At 37.6% G+C, this 16,918-nt stretch overlaps 1 protein-coding gene across 4 annotated transcripts in view; it reads right to left on the minus strand.

Moving 5' to 3' along the window:
- Positions 1-16,918, minus strand: part of ME1 (malic enzyme 1) — a 1,705,192-nt gene that overhangs the window by 957,805 nt on the left and 730,469 nt on the right. Inside the window, exon 1 of one of the 4 annotated variants that reach the window (XM_044066005.1) lies at positions 14,328-14,500. The exons of the other annotated variants lie outside the window; for them this stretch is intronic. Within the exon in view, the coding sequence (XP_043921940.1) occupies positions 14,328-14,485 (158 nt within the window). The 5' untranslated portion in view covers positions 14,486-14,500. Of the gene's footprint in view, positions 1-14,327; positions 14,501-16,918 lie in introns of those variants that run through there. 4 annotated transcript variants of the gene reach the window in all.

Genomic DNA, 16,918 nt, shown 5'->3' on the forward strand with positions numbered 1-16,918 from the left:
GAGGGCCAAAAATTACTTCAGATTGAAGAGGAGCATCCAAAATCAGAGCCTTAACATGCTCTGACAAATTTTGATCCTTAAGCCAGGCATGTCTACGAATAACTGAACCTGTAGCAGCCACCCTGGATGAAGCCTGAAGAGCATCAAAACCACACTGCAAAGAATGTTTGCCAACTTGATCTGATGCATGAACCAACTCCTGGAGCTCCTTACACACTACACCCTCAGATAAAGCATCCACCTTAGATTTCAATTGGCCTAACAAAAAATTCTGATACTTCAGCATATGAAATTGGCAATTCAAAGCCCTCATAGCTAACGTAGAGGAGGTGTACACTTTTTTTTCCCCCAGCTATCTAACGCTCTAGAATCCTTATCCAAAGGAACTGGATTCTTAGCCACAGAAGCCCTAACACCCTTCGGACCTTGAATAATAGTTTCCGGATCAGCTCTAGGACTCTTGTACAAATACTTATGTGCTTCTGGAACTCTGTAATACCTGTCTGGCTTAACAGGGGCCGGAGGCAAAGAATCAGGATTAAGGGAAGATTCAGAAAAAACATCCTGAACAACATCTAAGACAGGAGGAATAGCCAAGGGCCGATGTTGTGGCAGAAACAAAAATTCCCTAAGCCTTTTCCGAGAATCTGAAAAATCTTGACCTTCCCACTTGAAATGTTCCCTCATGGAATGTAAAGTCTCAGAAAAGGAAAAATCCTCTGGAGGAGAAGCAGACGGACAGGAGTCCTCTGCATCCGAATCTGAATAGGAAGGGAAATCCTGAATTTCTTCAGCTGAGGATTCAGAGTAGTCAGAGGAATGATCCATTCCCTCTAAATCTGCCTCCACCCTAGGCCTCTTCTCTGGGGGGGGGCATAGAACCCCTGATCAAAGTAATCAAGTCCTCTGCCATTTTCAACATATGCTTTTTAGGAACAGGGGCTGGAGAGCTAGAACTATGACCAGGGCCAACCAGACAAGGTTTGGCCTTAGCATGGCCTTTAGCCACTGAAGTAGAAGGCCTAATAACCTTTTGTAAAGCTGGAACTACAGACACCTGAGAAGCACCCTCAGCCTGGCCTAACTCCTGAGAGGCCAACTCCTGTAAAAGTAAAGGTTCCCCCTGGGATTCAGCCGAACCCTCGGCAGGATCCACAGATTCAACCGGAGGCTCCGTAGAACCAGCGTCCGCAACGGACTCATCCGGTTTAGACCTTAAAGTTTTATCCTTACGCTTTTTAGCGGTAGCGGGCGTCGGAGGATCCGACGGCATGTTATAGTTACACCATTTACCAAAAACAAGCCTGGCACAGTCTAATCTTAGTTTAATGGTGCGCTTATTAAATCTAGCGCAAAAGCGACACCCGACCAAGTCGTGCTCAGGCCCCAAGCAAGGAATACAGAAAGAATGATAATCCCTATGAGACATCTGTTTCCCGCAAGAAATACAATTATTAACTTTTTCTGACATCCGGATAACTGAGGCAAGAAAAGACAAAAATTTCCCCAACGGGGTACTTAGCCCAACTTGGTCTTCGGTCTGAAACTCGATAAATGAAAATTTCAGAACGTCGAACGGCACTTGCAAACGCTGCTTCTGCTTCGGACCACGCGGCAAGAAAGACTGAGGATATGGCGTCGGTCATGCACTTAAGTACTACTACGTACTGACGTCAGCTCTAGGCGACAATGACAGATGCCAGCCTAGCTCTTTGGTATTCGGGCCGACCGAGGACAGCGGACTACCCACAGGTTATGACTGCAGCAATGTGAGACGAAGAACATCTAAAACAAGTTTCTCCAACAAAAAGCGCGCCAGAAATCAAATGTGGCTCTGCTAATTCTGACAAAGCTCAGAGAGACCTTGCCAGTATGCCTTTTTCTAATGTTCCAAAGGAACATGCTGAAGAGACAGAAATGGACTGGAATAAGGAACAACCTTGGACTAGAACCAGAGTAATTTTCAGATATGGAGATGAAGGCCAACAGCGCAAAAACTAGAGAATAAATGTGAGATTACAAAGCATCAATCACATCTGTGAGATAAAAGTGGTTGAAAAAAGACTGGACTTTTCTTGACTCTGTTAAGCTTGTTGGTAGACAGTAAAGCATATAACCTACATTATGCTTTTAATGTTTAGAAGGACACTAAAGGAAAAAGTAATTGTAAGAAAATGTTTCTGCTCTTAGCATTTGTATAAAACATTTCATGATAGAAACTGCAAGTTATACTGTAAAGCAGATTGCATATTATACAGGCAAGGGTATTGTAAATTCATGTGTGGGGGGAGGGGCTCTTTCCAGTGACAGTTTACTTTAATATCGTATTATAAATCTTCGGCGTACATAAAAATAGAATCCTGTTTGTCGGAGCCTATTACCATTACAAAAGGTGTAAAAAACAGGGTTGTCACTTTCTCCTTTGTTATTTGCATTAGTAATAGATCCATTAGCAAATTTCATACGTGCAAACCGAAACATTCAAGGAATTCAATTAGATACTGATCTTGACTTAAAGATTCAACTATTTGCAGACATTTTATTGACTTTAAAAGAAGATCACACTAAAAGAACTATGAAAAGCAACAAAACAGTTTAGCAAGATTTATGGACATCATTTAATGAAAATAAAACCAGTATGTTACTAATAAATATGAACAAAGAAGAATTAAATAAAACATATCAAATGTCTATCTAGAAATTATACAATCAAATACTTGGGAGTTAAAATTACAAAACGACAGAGACAACAGTGCAAATAAACTATAAAGAGATTTTGAATAATATCAAAGAACTCCTACTACAATGGAATAAACTATTTTGTTACCATGGTGGAAAGACTATATATAATTAAAATTATTATATTCCCGAAAATTCTGTATTTTATACAAGCTTGCTCGCTACCTCCACCTAAATCATATTTAAAACTATTTGAAGGGTTAATAACGAAATTCTTATCGTACCCTAAGAAACCTGGAGTTACCCTAAGACACCATTTTGACAAATGGGAAGAAGGTGGAATAGACTTACTAGATTTAGAAGGATAAATACAATCAACTTTAAAAACAGTTTCTCTACGGTTAAACAAAGAATGTACTTCCAAATGGAAACTAGTATATGAAAAAAACTACTCATGATACAATAAATAAAATATGGAAATAGTACCGAATAGCTTACTTTGGTTATTGAAGGAATATATGGCAACAGGGAAACACAAAAATATAAATTCTAAATGCATTATCAATACCCTAAAGTCTTTTATGCACTTTGTAAACACAAATCTGGGTATAAAAGCATGGTCTTTTTTCATATTCCCAATAGCATATACACAAAATATTACAACTCAGGACTCAACTCAGGACTCGGTAGCAGTTAAAACACTTTGTAAGAATGGTCTTATTTACTGGCATCAGTTGATAAACACTAAAAGTACTAATGATACAGCAAATTATTAGGGAGTACAACCTTGCAAATAACGTGGTTAACATTGCAGGGATTAAGACAAAACAGGTTTAAACCAACAGACTATAATGCAGAAGTCTGTTAGGGAGAAGGTTCCCAAGTTCATACAGCAGTTAATAATGCTGATAAAATTCCTTTCCCATTTGTGGGAAATTCCATCAGTATTGTACAAATTAGTTAAACAAGAGTTCATAATAAAATACATGGAAATACTATGGAACAGTTAATGGTAAAATGCCAGATGAGAAAGATAAAAAAAAATTAATTCTTACATCTCCAAAATTAACATCTTTATCACTATACTGGCAACTTTTCATGTGACAATTTATACCTAGAACCTACTTAGCACCACACAAATTAGAACATATATATCTATATATATATATATATATATATATATATATATATATATATATATATATATATATATATATATATACACACACACACACAAGAAAGAAAATAGATGTTGGAGGTGTAAATCATAATCAATAGCCAATTGGTAACACATTCTATAAATAATCAAAATAGAGAGGAAGGGCCAATTGTAACCAGTAACCGAAAAATTAGACAAGACCAATGCACCAATTTTCTCGTTTTACTGTAAAGCAAAGTGGAAAAATAAGACAGACACTTTTAAAAATAAACTATAATAAAATTACAGGCACAAACACTACAAATTTACTGCATTTTCATCACTAAAGACTTCTTCAGATGCATATAGAATCCAATGCAACTCTCCCATTTTATATTCTCCTTAATCTATGAACCACCAATAACATTAAAAAGGTTAACACCAGTTGTTCACTTAATATGCCTATTATCATAACCTACTTAAAATTCAATGGTGCTTTCATTCATTTTTTTAAAGGAAGAAACATAATAGGCTATCCATAGCATAACAGTAATCAAAAATATCTTATAAAACAACATCCCTTATAATATTAACATATCAATACCACCATCTACTGTCTTAATTTAAAACTAACTAATAATGCTTAGAAGTTCTAAGACCACTTTATTTAAAATGTCTTACAAAAAGTATATATAAAAATGATACACAATATATATATATATATATATATATATATAAATGCATATTAAAAAAACTGGGACATGACCGTATATATTATATTTTTCCGCATTCAATCTCGCCCTTACAACTTTGCTGACCTTAATTTGAGGACTGGGGTTAAGGGGAGTTTGCAGTGGATTTGATATGCATCTGAAGTCTTCTTTAGTGATGAAAATACAGTGAATTTGTAGCATATGTGCCTGCAATTTTTCTTTTTATCTTGAAAAGTGTCATATTTTTCCGCTTTGCCTTACAATAAAATGAGAAAGTTGGTGTATTGGTTGTCTTGAAGAGCCTACATTTTGGGTTACATGTTCTATGAATGCCATTTACATAAACAATTGGTAAATTAACTATTTTTACAGGCACTGTTTCACTGACAATTTCCAACTTCCAAAATCTCTAGTTTTGTTGAATACGCCTGTGCCGTCTTGTGTTCCAAGGCAAAATTGTGCAATTTTGTGGACTCTCCTTGCTTTTGCAAGGAAAGACATTACACAGAACTGGAAAGCTGCAAATCCACCCAGTTTTAAACATTTCAAGAACATGTTTTTTATCAGTCTTGCAGTTGCAACTGAAAACAATTAACATAACCTACTTCTTTAAGCATTGCCTGGCAGAAAGTAAATAAAGTGCTTGAAAAAGAAGACTAATAAATTATAATCGTATTCAAAGATGCATTCAAGAAAACAGTTTTTCAAGTATAGACATCCTATGTAAATAGTTGGTTTTGTAATGTTTGTTTTGGAATTGTTTCTCCTCTAAGCTTTGACTATGCAAATATTTGATATATATACTGTACATGTGGTTATATTTCTGAAAAACTAAAATGTATTCAGTAAAAAAGGAATAAAATGCTGTTAAAGAACATGACAAATTAAACATATATCTAACAAATACAAGTACCTTTTTTATCTGCAAAATGTATTGATTTTACAGTATAACAAGAGAGAGACTGGTTTCTGTTCAGCCTCAGATTACTATAATGCTGTGATCTTAGTCTCCTAATGTGGGATGGGATGAAAAGTTTACTGATTATATATAGAACCAAGACTACAATTCCCCTTCTTTTTACATAGATGGATATCTAGATTAATGTCTTTGGCTCAAGCTACAAATACGTTTTTTGTAAAGTGGGCTTGAGAAATAAGAAAATTATGAAAAATCACAAAGAATGCTAAGCTTCTTGCTTCTGCAAAGCTATTATCTTGTTTTTTTTTTTCAATAGTAAATGTTCAAGTGATGCAAGTCGTCTGCAGCTGAAAGCAGTTAGCCAGGAGAATTACTGGAACATTCTGCTCGAAGTGAAAATTACAAAGATTCCTTCATGCATTTGCAAGTTAGTCTTTGTTCTTACTGCGGACTACTTTTACATCCAGAAAAGCTAATCAGATGTGCAAAAAATTACCTCTAGGGTTCTGAGCATTCATTGCTGAGGGAATGCAAACATTAAAGGTATAATGACAACAGTTTGGTGAAAAATAAAGTTTGGAATTATGGGGGGCGAATAAGACATGGTAACCACCCCAGCTGCCTTAATACTTTTATGTACTTAAGAGGACAAAGCATAATTTGTTTTATTAAAAAGGTAGCCAGTGCATTTTTTTCTTGGGGCTAAAAGTCAATGTTTTCTGAAAGCATACAAGCTGTTTTTCACACTGTGGGGGTGGGAGTAAGGGTAAAGTTAAGAACTCAGAGAACAATTTGTGTAACTGGGAATACTGGCTGTAATGTGCTTAAGCTTGGGTGTCCTTATTTTTACATTAGGTTATACCTATTGATGAAGCTGTCAATTTGGAACAGTTCCTATCTGGAAGGTTACATTTTAATTTTTGAGGCTTTACATGGTTTTGTGAGTTTGCTCTAAGTTAGTAGGGATGGGATGTTTTGAAAAGGTGTTTTTTGTTTGATGGCTATCAAAGCAAAATATTTTTAGAAATGTAACATGTCCAAATGATGATAAACTGTACAAAAGATCAGTCTGCCAAACAGTGTGTGCACACAAGACAAAAGTTAGAAATGCACATTCAAAAAACTCATGTACTGTATTAACGGGTGAGAATAGCAGCATTTTATCCTAATGGCTACTCTGTCCATAGTATCTTGGAATGTAAATGTTCTTGCACATACAGATAAAAGGAAAGCGTACTGAATTATATCAAGAAATCCAGAACACAAATTGCAATACTGCAGAAGATACATTTGGAAAAAAATGAGAATGTGAATATCAGACATAGGAAAGCAGGAGTAATACTACTAATTGTTAAGGAGCTCCAATAGTGATGAAAGACTGACATTAATGGCAGATTTCTGGTAGTAATGGGATACTGGCAAATGAGGGGGATTGTGCCAGCATATATTTAAAATTTCACCAAAAAATCTTATGGAACTTTAAAAACAAATTTTGGGGAAAATAATCAGCTCTCAGTAGTAGGGAAAATTACTTATAGGTGGGAAATGGAACTTCATTTTCAATAGTGTGGAAGCATTGGGGAGCTTAGATGAGACAACAACAAAAAAGGGTAGATTTCTGAAGAAAAAATTATGAAAATATTTGGTATGGAAGACGTTAATTCTGTAATAGGAACTTGGACAGAATTTATAAATTATTCCCAAAGTTACAACAACTGGGCTAGACTGGATAAAAATTGTGTTTTACAGTAACATGTGCATTTAATTCTTTCATCATGCACCAATAAGAATTAAGATAAAAATGAGACAATGGCACTTTCCCAAACTACCTGTTAAAAAGAAAGGAATGGGTAGTGGGAATTATTCGAAAGTTATTAGGGAAGATGAATATTTTTTCTGAAAGAAAAGCTAATGAGTGGGACAAAATAGGGTATAAATAAAAGAGAAATATATTGTTAAGAACAGGAATTATTTAGGGGGACAGACATTAAAGTGGAATCACACAGCAAGAGGAGGAGCAACTGCAGAATGCTAAAAAGTCAATAAGGAAATGTTTTGGATAATGTGCACAAGTTTAAAAAGATTCCTGTTAAGCAATTTTTCAGCAGGTCCAAGGCACAAAAGCATTTAGCACAGCAACTTTGGCATTAAAGTAAAGGTTGACACCAAATTTAGGGAGCCAATGATAAGCAAAAATAACCCAAGATCCTGTAAAAGTATTACAGATATTTGGGGAAATTTTATGAAAATTGTTATAAAGCATGGGAGTAGGGAAATAAAGCACAAATAGAAATATTTATGGAAGACCCAATAGAGGTAGGAGGAGAGCAGATGAAAATTGTGATGGATAATCGGTCTGTAGGGAGGTCCCTAGGAACAACTGGTATTTCTTTGAAAGTTTAGAAATTAGGGGAAAAAAAGTGCCAAGATCTAGAAGATTCTGTTTAATTGTATTGTATAAAGATGGGAAAGCACCAGCATCTTGAAATAAAGCTGTGGAGCTGTATTACACAAGAGGGTAAAGACCCATTAGACCCAGCCTCATTTAGACCCATTTCAATTTTAAGCCATGATTATATTTGCCTATACAAGCTAAAACAATGCAAAGGCGCTGCCAAAATTGACCGATATGGATCAATGTGGTTTTATGGAGGAGAGGCAACCATGACAACAATTGCAGAACAATGATGATGCTGAGGGAATCTGAATGCAAGAAAATGCTGCTGCTGTTGGGTCGTGATGCAGACAGCGCATTTGACAGAGTGAGCTGGGATTTTATAAGCAAGAGAATGGCAGCATTTGCATTCCTTGACATAACAAGGTTAGTTAGGAGGATATATGAAGGATTGATTACAAGAATTAAAGTGGAAGGGTTCCTCTCAAATTGCGTTTATAACAGAGGAACTAAACAGGTGTCCACTTTTCCCTTTTTTTTTTTATTTGCTTTATATTTACAGCCATTGGCAAAAAGAAAGTAAGGGACTTGTAATAAAGGAAAAGTTGACTTGCATCTCCATGCTGTGGGACATTGAGACAGTTTTGTGACTTTTCAGGACAGAAAAACAATGAAGATAAAATAAAGGTTACAGCTTTAAATTATGTACCCACTCATGACTTGATTCTGCAATGCGCATATTTATGGGTACAAGAAATTAGAAGTATGGATTAAAAAAAGGCTTCTGTTATGGCTGCTAGGGATATGTGGGAGAGACTAAACAAAAGAGTACAAAAACAGAGAAACTAAGTTCATGTGTATGGACATAGATAGTAAAACAGAACCAGTTAAAATGTTTTAAATCCCTACAATTTTAAAGTCAGGCACATTTTTATCAACCAGAGGGGAAGTTGTTGACAAGAGTGCTGAATGAATTTATCTGGGAGGAAAAAGGACAAGAGTTATGTGAGATAAGGTGATCTAGAGCTTTGCAGTTAAGGTTCATATACATGACACAAGCAGGTTATAATTCAGAGTAGAAAGGAAGGACACTGAAGCGGGGGGGGGGGTTAAGAACTATGGAGAGAATGGGATTTTGGATGCACATCTTTGAGAATAACCACCATACAGAATATTTTATTCATAAATTATTGTACGAATAAAGCCAAAGCATGAACAGAGAAAGGAGGTTTTGTCTACTGGGACGACTGCAAGCAGAGGTACAGAAAACAGGCAAAGGGGGTGGAATTTATTGGAGAAAACTGTCAAAGGAACCAAGGTATTGGGAGAACAGATAAGGAGGGAAAGATAATGGAGTAGGATGAGGCAAAGTAGTTTGGACGGAGTAAAAACTTGCCTTCTGTTTCAGGGATTAATATCAGAACATAGGCAAAGGAAAGGGGGGATTCCTAAATGAAAAGCATGTTTTGGTAGAGGTTTTAGTTCAATCTAGGGCAGAAGCAGCTATTAAAAAAGATAATTAGTAGGGCATATAAAATACTGCATAGATAACCAAGAATCCATCACAGGTGATTATAAGAGATTGGGAAGAGAGATTGAAAAAGCAATTTATAAAAGTAAACAAAGGGAACAGAAGTCTAAATGGTTCAGACAGCACCTCATCCTCTCAGCTCTTCAAGTATAGAGCAAAACAAAAACATCCCACTTCACTGTCACAAGCCGATAACTACATTGTAAGCGATCAGCTTACTACAGTTAAATTTATGGTCCCCCACTGAAGAGCAAAAAAAAAAAAGTTGTCCTACTTGCACACCAACCAGGTGGCCAGGTGCATGACACTCCATCCACATGCCCCAGAAATTCAGGTCCACCGTCCCATTTCTGTGCCCTGCCCCAACCCTCCAACATATTTTAAAAAATCTGTTCTTTTAAACTGTAGCACACTGTTTACAGTTTATACTCTGCCTGCATTGAGCTACAGAGCTCTGCTTAACACAAAAGTAGCAAACCGTTGCTACGGTATATACCCTTCCTGCAGTGAGCATTACAGAGCTCACTTTTTTTTTTTTTTTAAACTAAAATCAACTGTAGTAAACAGCTTGCTGCAAGAAGCAAGCAGTTGCTACAGTCTAGACCACACAAGAAGTGTTGCAGTGCTGGTTTCACAGCCAATGCAATACCAGCTGGAACATGGTATATGAATTGCCTAGACGTAGCATTGCCTTATTTGATTTAATTCTCTTGGTTGCTAAAAACAAGCAATCACTAGAAAATGGAAACAAAATCTATACCAATTTTACATGAGGCACTGAATATTGTAAAACAAAAAAAACTGGAAGGGAGATCTTCAGAAAATGGAAGGAGCAAATTACAAAGAAATAAATGGAATTCATGGTTAAAAAAGTTGTGCAAGAACTGATGTCTTACTCATCACAAGTTTTCCTGACAAATGGGTTTTATCACTGCTGATGTCTAGACAAGGTACCAAAGCTTTACTTTCCCTAAATCATATGTCTGATGCATGGCCTTAGCTTGTACGCACTGGGGTATAAAAACGAATGTACAAGTGTGGATCCTCAGACAATCTCAAACCCGTTAGCCTGAAAAGTGAGATGAGATTTTCCAGCTAGGAGGTGTGCATCTCAAATTGGTAAGAAAGAGTACCTATACCCATGTAAGACAGCAAAGGACAAAGCAACAAAAGGTAAGTGAGAACTGAAGACTGGAGTGAAATAGAAAGAGGGGAATGGATGGTGGGATGGCATACTGTAATACGATCAGCAGGATATCTACGGTTATGGAAAGTTTCTACACAAACGTACTATGTCCTAACTGAAGTCACTGTTGCAGTATTCCTGACAAATGTGTGATTTCCAGAGCTGGAGGAGGAAGGAAGAGTGACTGAGCAGAGATGTCTTACAGGAGTTCAGAAAGGACTGACCTAACAAAAGCTACCCTGGACCTTGAGAAGAAATCAATTTGGAGTGGTTGGTAAAGATGTGAACCAAGGACCAAGAAGCTGCCTCCAAAATATACTTGCGATCTATTCCTTTGTGGAAAACTCTTGTGACTGCCCTAGTGGAATGCACTTTAGGGCATGAACGTATGGTCTTACCACAGTGACAGTAGCAGAAAGAGACAGCCTTTGAAATCCAGGCTTCAATAGTCTGTTTGGAGACTGGATACCCAGGTTAGAGGACACTAGCTACATAAAGAGCTGGTCTATCTTCCTGAAGGATTTAGTTTGTCCAGATAAAATCTGAGTGGTCTGTGAATTTCTATAGAATGCAGAAGAGCAGCTTTTCTGAGGAACAGCTCATTCACTACTTTAATCATGAAGGATGGATTAGTTAGGAGAGTCGCCCTGTCTTTGTGAGGCATATGAAAAGGGGGCATGGCCATGAGAGCATGAAGCTCAGAAATCATCTGGCAAAGATGAAAACCAAAGTGCAGAATTTTAGAGAGTCTAAAGAAGCTGGCTGAAAGGGAAGTAGAGTAAGCTATTCTAGCACACAATTCAGATCACAAAGTGGGGAGATGGTTTCACTTGGGGGCATTAAGATGCAGAACCTCTCGGAAGAAAGCTTAGTCTCCGGCCTAGCAATAAATGGGGGGGGCGCTAAGAGGGAGACTAGCATCGATACAGACAAATGAGCTTTTATGGAAGAGCAGACTAGGCCTGATCGAAAAAGTTTGCAGAGATATGGTAGAACCATAGAGACTTGAGCTGAGAGTCTTGACTGTTTTGCAACACCAGAAAGAGAAGCGTTTCCACTTTGCAGTGTAAGATTTTCTAGTGGAGGGTTTCCAAGACTCACAAGACATGTAAAATCTCTTGAGAAAAGATGCCTTTGAAGTATTAAAATCCTTTTATCCATAGGGTCAGGCTGAGAGACAGAAGATTCGGGTGGAGCAGCAAGCCAGCCAAGTGAAACAGCACGGGTGAACCAATGCTGCCTCAGCCGAAATGGATCCAGTTATAGGAGTTTGGGCGTTTTCCCTTTGGGCGTTTCCCTCTGTGCCTTGAGTAATATTTTTGGAACAGGCAGGAGTAGGAAAGGCATACAGAAACCTCCCTGTCCACTGAAGAGAAGGCATTGGTCCTCCAACGCTGTGGACCAGGGGATCCCTGATGCAGAATGGGGGGGGGGGGTGATGTCTGCTTTGTGAAGCAAAGAGCTCTGAGGTGTGGCCTTCTGAAGTGTGTTGCTGTGGAAAAACCCATTATTCAGAGACCACCTGTGAGGGTCCTCCAGGGAGTTGACTTAAATGTTAAATGGTCGGCTACCAGATCATCCTGAGAAAGGATGCATGTGGTTATTAGTGAACTGCCAAATACCATGCCTCCTGTGCCAAAGTTCATAGTTGGTTTGACCACATGCCTCCCTGCTCATTTGTGTGAGAGCGCATGTGTAAAATATATATACACATACAGATAGAAACATATGTATATTTATTTTATTTATTTAACATTTGTTTACCGGGAAAGTCCGAATGGACACAGGTCCTTTTTCAGTGGAGGCCCGGGAAGAAAAGCTCCATGAGTAACAGTAAATTTTCATGCACACATTACAATAATCAAATTATAAAGTAAACAAAATGTAGTATACCTAAGGACATACAAATTTGTTACATCTTGATAAAACCTAGGCTTTGAACATAGCTAGTATATTTTTGTAGGTATGACTTCTGTCAAGATACAAGGTTAAGAGAGGTCAGTAGGAACAAAGGATTAAACACTGGGGGAGGAGGTTGAATATGTTTTGTGTATACTGTGATGTATCAGAGCACTCATGAGGGGTTAGTACAGGAACATAGCCACTTATTTTTAGATAAGCTTTAAGTGACGGCTTAAAGTGATTAGTGGATGAGACTGAGAATGGATTTAGGAAGGGAGTTCAATAAATGAGATATATAGTTGGAAAATAAAGATTTTCCTGCAGTGTTGTTAGCCTTGGAGATGGTAAGTTCTTATTGTTAGAGCATAAAGGTCTGCTGAAACTAAGGAAGGATAAGATTTTGTAGTGGAGGAGTTCTAGGTTGGTTGTGTTACAATTTTGTGAGTTAGAGAGTTGGTTGTAAAGAACTATGTTGGGAAGGTCAAGCCAGTTTAGTATCCTGGCATGAACGTCCATTTTTGAACATACATTTAATTTATATATATATATATATATATATATATATATATATATATATATATATATATATATATATATATATATATATATATATATATAGATATATATATATATATATATATTTACACAAATTATATATATATATATATATATATATATATATATATATACACACACACACACACACACACACACACACACACACACACACACAAGGCACCAGTGTAGTACCCCAAGGTTCTGTGATGAAACCGCTCCTGCTTGGTATCTACTTTTTTAAATAAAAGCCAATAAAAAGGGGCTCTGACTACTTAGTTTGCAGATCACTGCAAGCTATGAGAAGTCAATGAATTTCCAAATAACTTGGCCATCCTGCAGGAAGGTTCGTCTCCAAAACATAACTGGTGTCAAAATCATGGTAAGAAACTAAATGCTAAAGGATACAATTATGCATTGTTTGGCAAGTCATCTACCTCAGGAACTACCACATTGATAGTACACCCCTAAAGAGCTGACCCAGTTTGGGAATTTGGGAACTTCTGTTGGACAGTGATCAAATTTTTGATCAACACCTGTCTATTGTAAGAAAATCCTTCTAAATTGCACAGCTAATACACAAAAGGATTTTGTCAAGATGTGGGGATGTCACTGCTGCCTTTTACTCAACCCTCATTAGGTCAATCACTGAATACAATGCCCCCTTTGGCATGCATCTGTCCAGACCCATGCAACTGCTGGAATACCTGAAAAGATACCTTACTGAAAGGATACAAGGCCTAAACATGTCCTACATGGACCGACAAAGCCTAGTCAATTACTCATGATCCTACAAACTGCTAGGAGGTGACCGGCCTCTCTGGCATACAAGGCATCTTCATACCCATTGCTGATGGATTTACTGCACATCAGCAGGTCAAATGGCATCAGACATACTTGCTCTAGGGATTTAAACCTCTTTTACAACATTAATAGAACAGTGTGGAAGGACATATATATTTTGCAGAGGACACCACTGCTACGGAATAGACTTCCCATCTGCATAAAAGAAAGTTCATCTCAGTCTATTTTCAAGTGCAACTTAAATCTATAGATGGGAAACAGAAAATCTACCCCAAGACTGCACCCTGTACTACTAACAGACAGATGGTACTCCTAAATGCTTTATCCCATTCATGAGTTCCTTCAAATTCTCTATGGTATGATCCCAATTACTCTCTTTAGGGATGATATACAATTATCAACCATGAGATGATCTATAACCAAATGGGGTAGGTTATTTTGAGCACAATATGGTAAATAAACTAAACTTAAAATGGCCCACAAAGGCAATTAGCCTAGTACTCACCTATGAACCTGTTGTCTGTGAACATAGGTCTTGGTTTCCAAAGGTGGTTGAAAATCTAGAGAGCTTGCAGAACAGCCCTCATTTCTTTTGGGTCGAGGTGTTCCTTCTTCAGGAAGTGGCCTTGCCATTTCTCCTGTACCTGGTATGATCTTGTCCATGACCCCTACACCTTTGTCCAAGGTGACCATGTGAATTTGAGATAGTGTTGTGGACCTACGTAAAAAAAGGCACTTGATATGCAAGTCCATATAGGGAATCTGCCTACCACACTCTCACTTAACCCTACTAGCTGCCATCTACAAATTTCAAACAATAAATCACAAGGCAAAAATTAAAAAGAAAGGATACCTAACAGGACACTTATCTAGATGAAATGAGTGAAGTAAAGGCACAAAATGACCAAACAGTTCAATGGATGCATGACATACGATTAGGCTGGCAGTCAGAGGATCCACACTCACACATCCTTTATACCCAAAGCATACAAGATAAATCATGCGTCAGACATATAAATTAGGGAAAGCAAAGATTGGTACACTGGACAGACATCAGTGGTGAGCAAACCCATTTGTCAGGAATACTGCAATAGTGATTTCAATTAGGCCATCAATACATGCAAAATAATATTCAGGAGGAGTGAGGTGCAAGACAAGGCAGGAACTGAGTGAATTCTGTAATGTAGGACTGAAAGACGACAAAACAACAATGTGTATAACTAGAAAAAATGTTAGTATGATCTTTTTCTTTTCTGTTAAGTTACATGTACCTATGTCATAAGTGATATATTAATAAACATGTTCAAAACTGTAGCCATCGGAGACTAAATACCTACTCAACAAAAAGGGTACTTATACCTTTTTTTTTTCCAAACTCTCTAACACAGCCATTCCAAAATCTGTCCTACTCGAGTCTAATTCAAGAATCAACCAAAATTTTCAAAGGTAGACAGTAGTTCATGTTCGGACTGCGGTGGTAGTGCTGCGGTAGCGTTGTCGCCTCAGTTAGACATTGCCCGTTCAATTCTCAGTTAGAGCGTCTTGTGTGGCGACATGCGTGAATGGGCGTTCCTTCGTTGAAGGTTGTGTGTTAGACCCGTCAAGCCAGTACGTAAAAATCTACTGCCAATCAGAGGACCGGAGTTACGCTGCGGCGACCCCTAACCAGGATAAGCCGAAAGACACAAAGAGACAGTAGTTCATGTTCGGGCACAATCAAGGTACTGAAAATATGCCACAAATACAGCTGCTACTCCAGTAAACACACTTTATTCTATTTAACTTAATGAAAGCAAAGAAACAGAAAACCACAACAGAAAATGGAGATCAGCATGCCCTTTCCCCTCAAAAAGGAAACAGACTTTTCCCCAGAGGGAAAGGCTTTGAATTAAAAAGTTTTACTGTACACAGTGCATTACCCTGTGATTTTAAAACTGTTTTGTTTTACAGCTTTTATACATTTTATCCATAGTTTTGCACATGGAGAAACTCTGCTGCCTAAGAAACCGAAGTTTTTATAGATAAGTTCTTCCAAAAACATCGCCTAGCTATAGTCATGAGGTACTAATTATCTCATGAGAGCACCAGCATGCATTAATGCAAACACAAAATGCAAAGATGTTTGCATGTCCACAGGAATGAGCATCTGAGAGGGAAGCCTGAAATGCACACTAAAAGGTGATGCTGGTTATCATCCCAATAAAGCTGCTTAAATGTTTAAACAGGATATATGTAATTCTGGTGCCTTACTATTATTCATACAACCTAATAATGAAAACTTTGAATGGCTCCATTTAATCTTAGAGGAATGTTGTTGTGTCTTTTGAATTTTCCCAGTTAGGGGTCGCCACAGCGGAACTCTGGTCCACTAATAATTAGCAGTTGATTTTTATGTGCAGAGTTGCCAGGCCTAACGCACAACCTTCAACGAAGGTATGCCCATTCACACACGTCTCCACGCAGAAGATGATCTAGCTGAGAGTCGAACCGGTCAATGTCTTACTGCGAGGCAACAACGCTACCACAGCACAACCACCACGGATTTAATCTTAGAGGAATACCATCTAATAAAATCTGAATAAGTACATCAGTAAATGCTGGTCTCATGTTAAACTATCTGTACAGTCTGGCAATTAATACAGATCATCAAGGGTATAAAGTGTAATGAGCTGCTTCCTGTAGTCAAATCTGAGCAAGTCACATAACTTGAAATTGCCGTAGGACAGCTGGGAAATGGGGCTAGTCTCCTCAATGGTCTTGGATTGCATGTCTAGTAGCTACCTATGAACCTATGTTAATATAATTTCCAGGTAGCTCCACTATGAGACATTGAACACTTATGGAACACTAAGTCAAGCTAGCCATAAATACCTGGCAAAACCTCAAGTGGCATTATATATACCAGGAATGTCCGACTGGATGCAGGCTCATTTTCAGAAGAGGCCCGGGGAGAAAAGATCCACAAATTAAATTATTACAGGCAGTTACAGGTTAAAAAGAAAAAAAAAACCCTAAAAAAAAATTTAAAATAATTTTTACAAAAACAAAAAAAAGTTACAAAAAAATGAAAAGAAAACAAAAAAAGGGGAACAAATT

Source organism: Protopterus annectens, chromosome 1.part0 (assembly GCF_019279795.1).
Source record: "Protopterus annectens isolate FY-2018-M chromosome 1.part0, PAN1.0, whole genome shotgun sequence".
Lineage (NCBI taxonomy): Eukaryota > Metazoa > Chordata > Ceratodontiformes > Protopteridae > Protopterus > Protopterus annectens.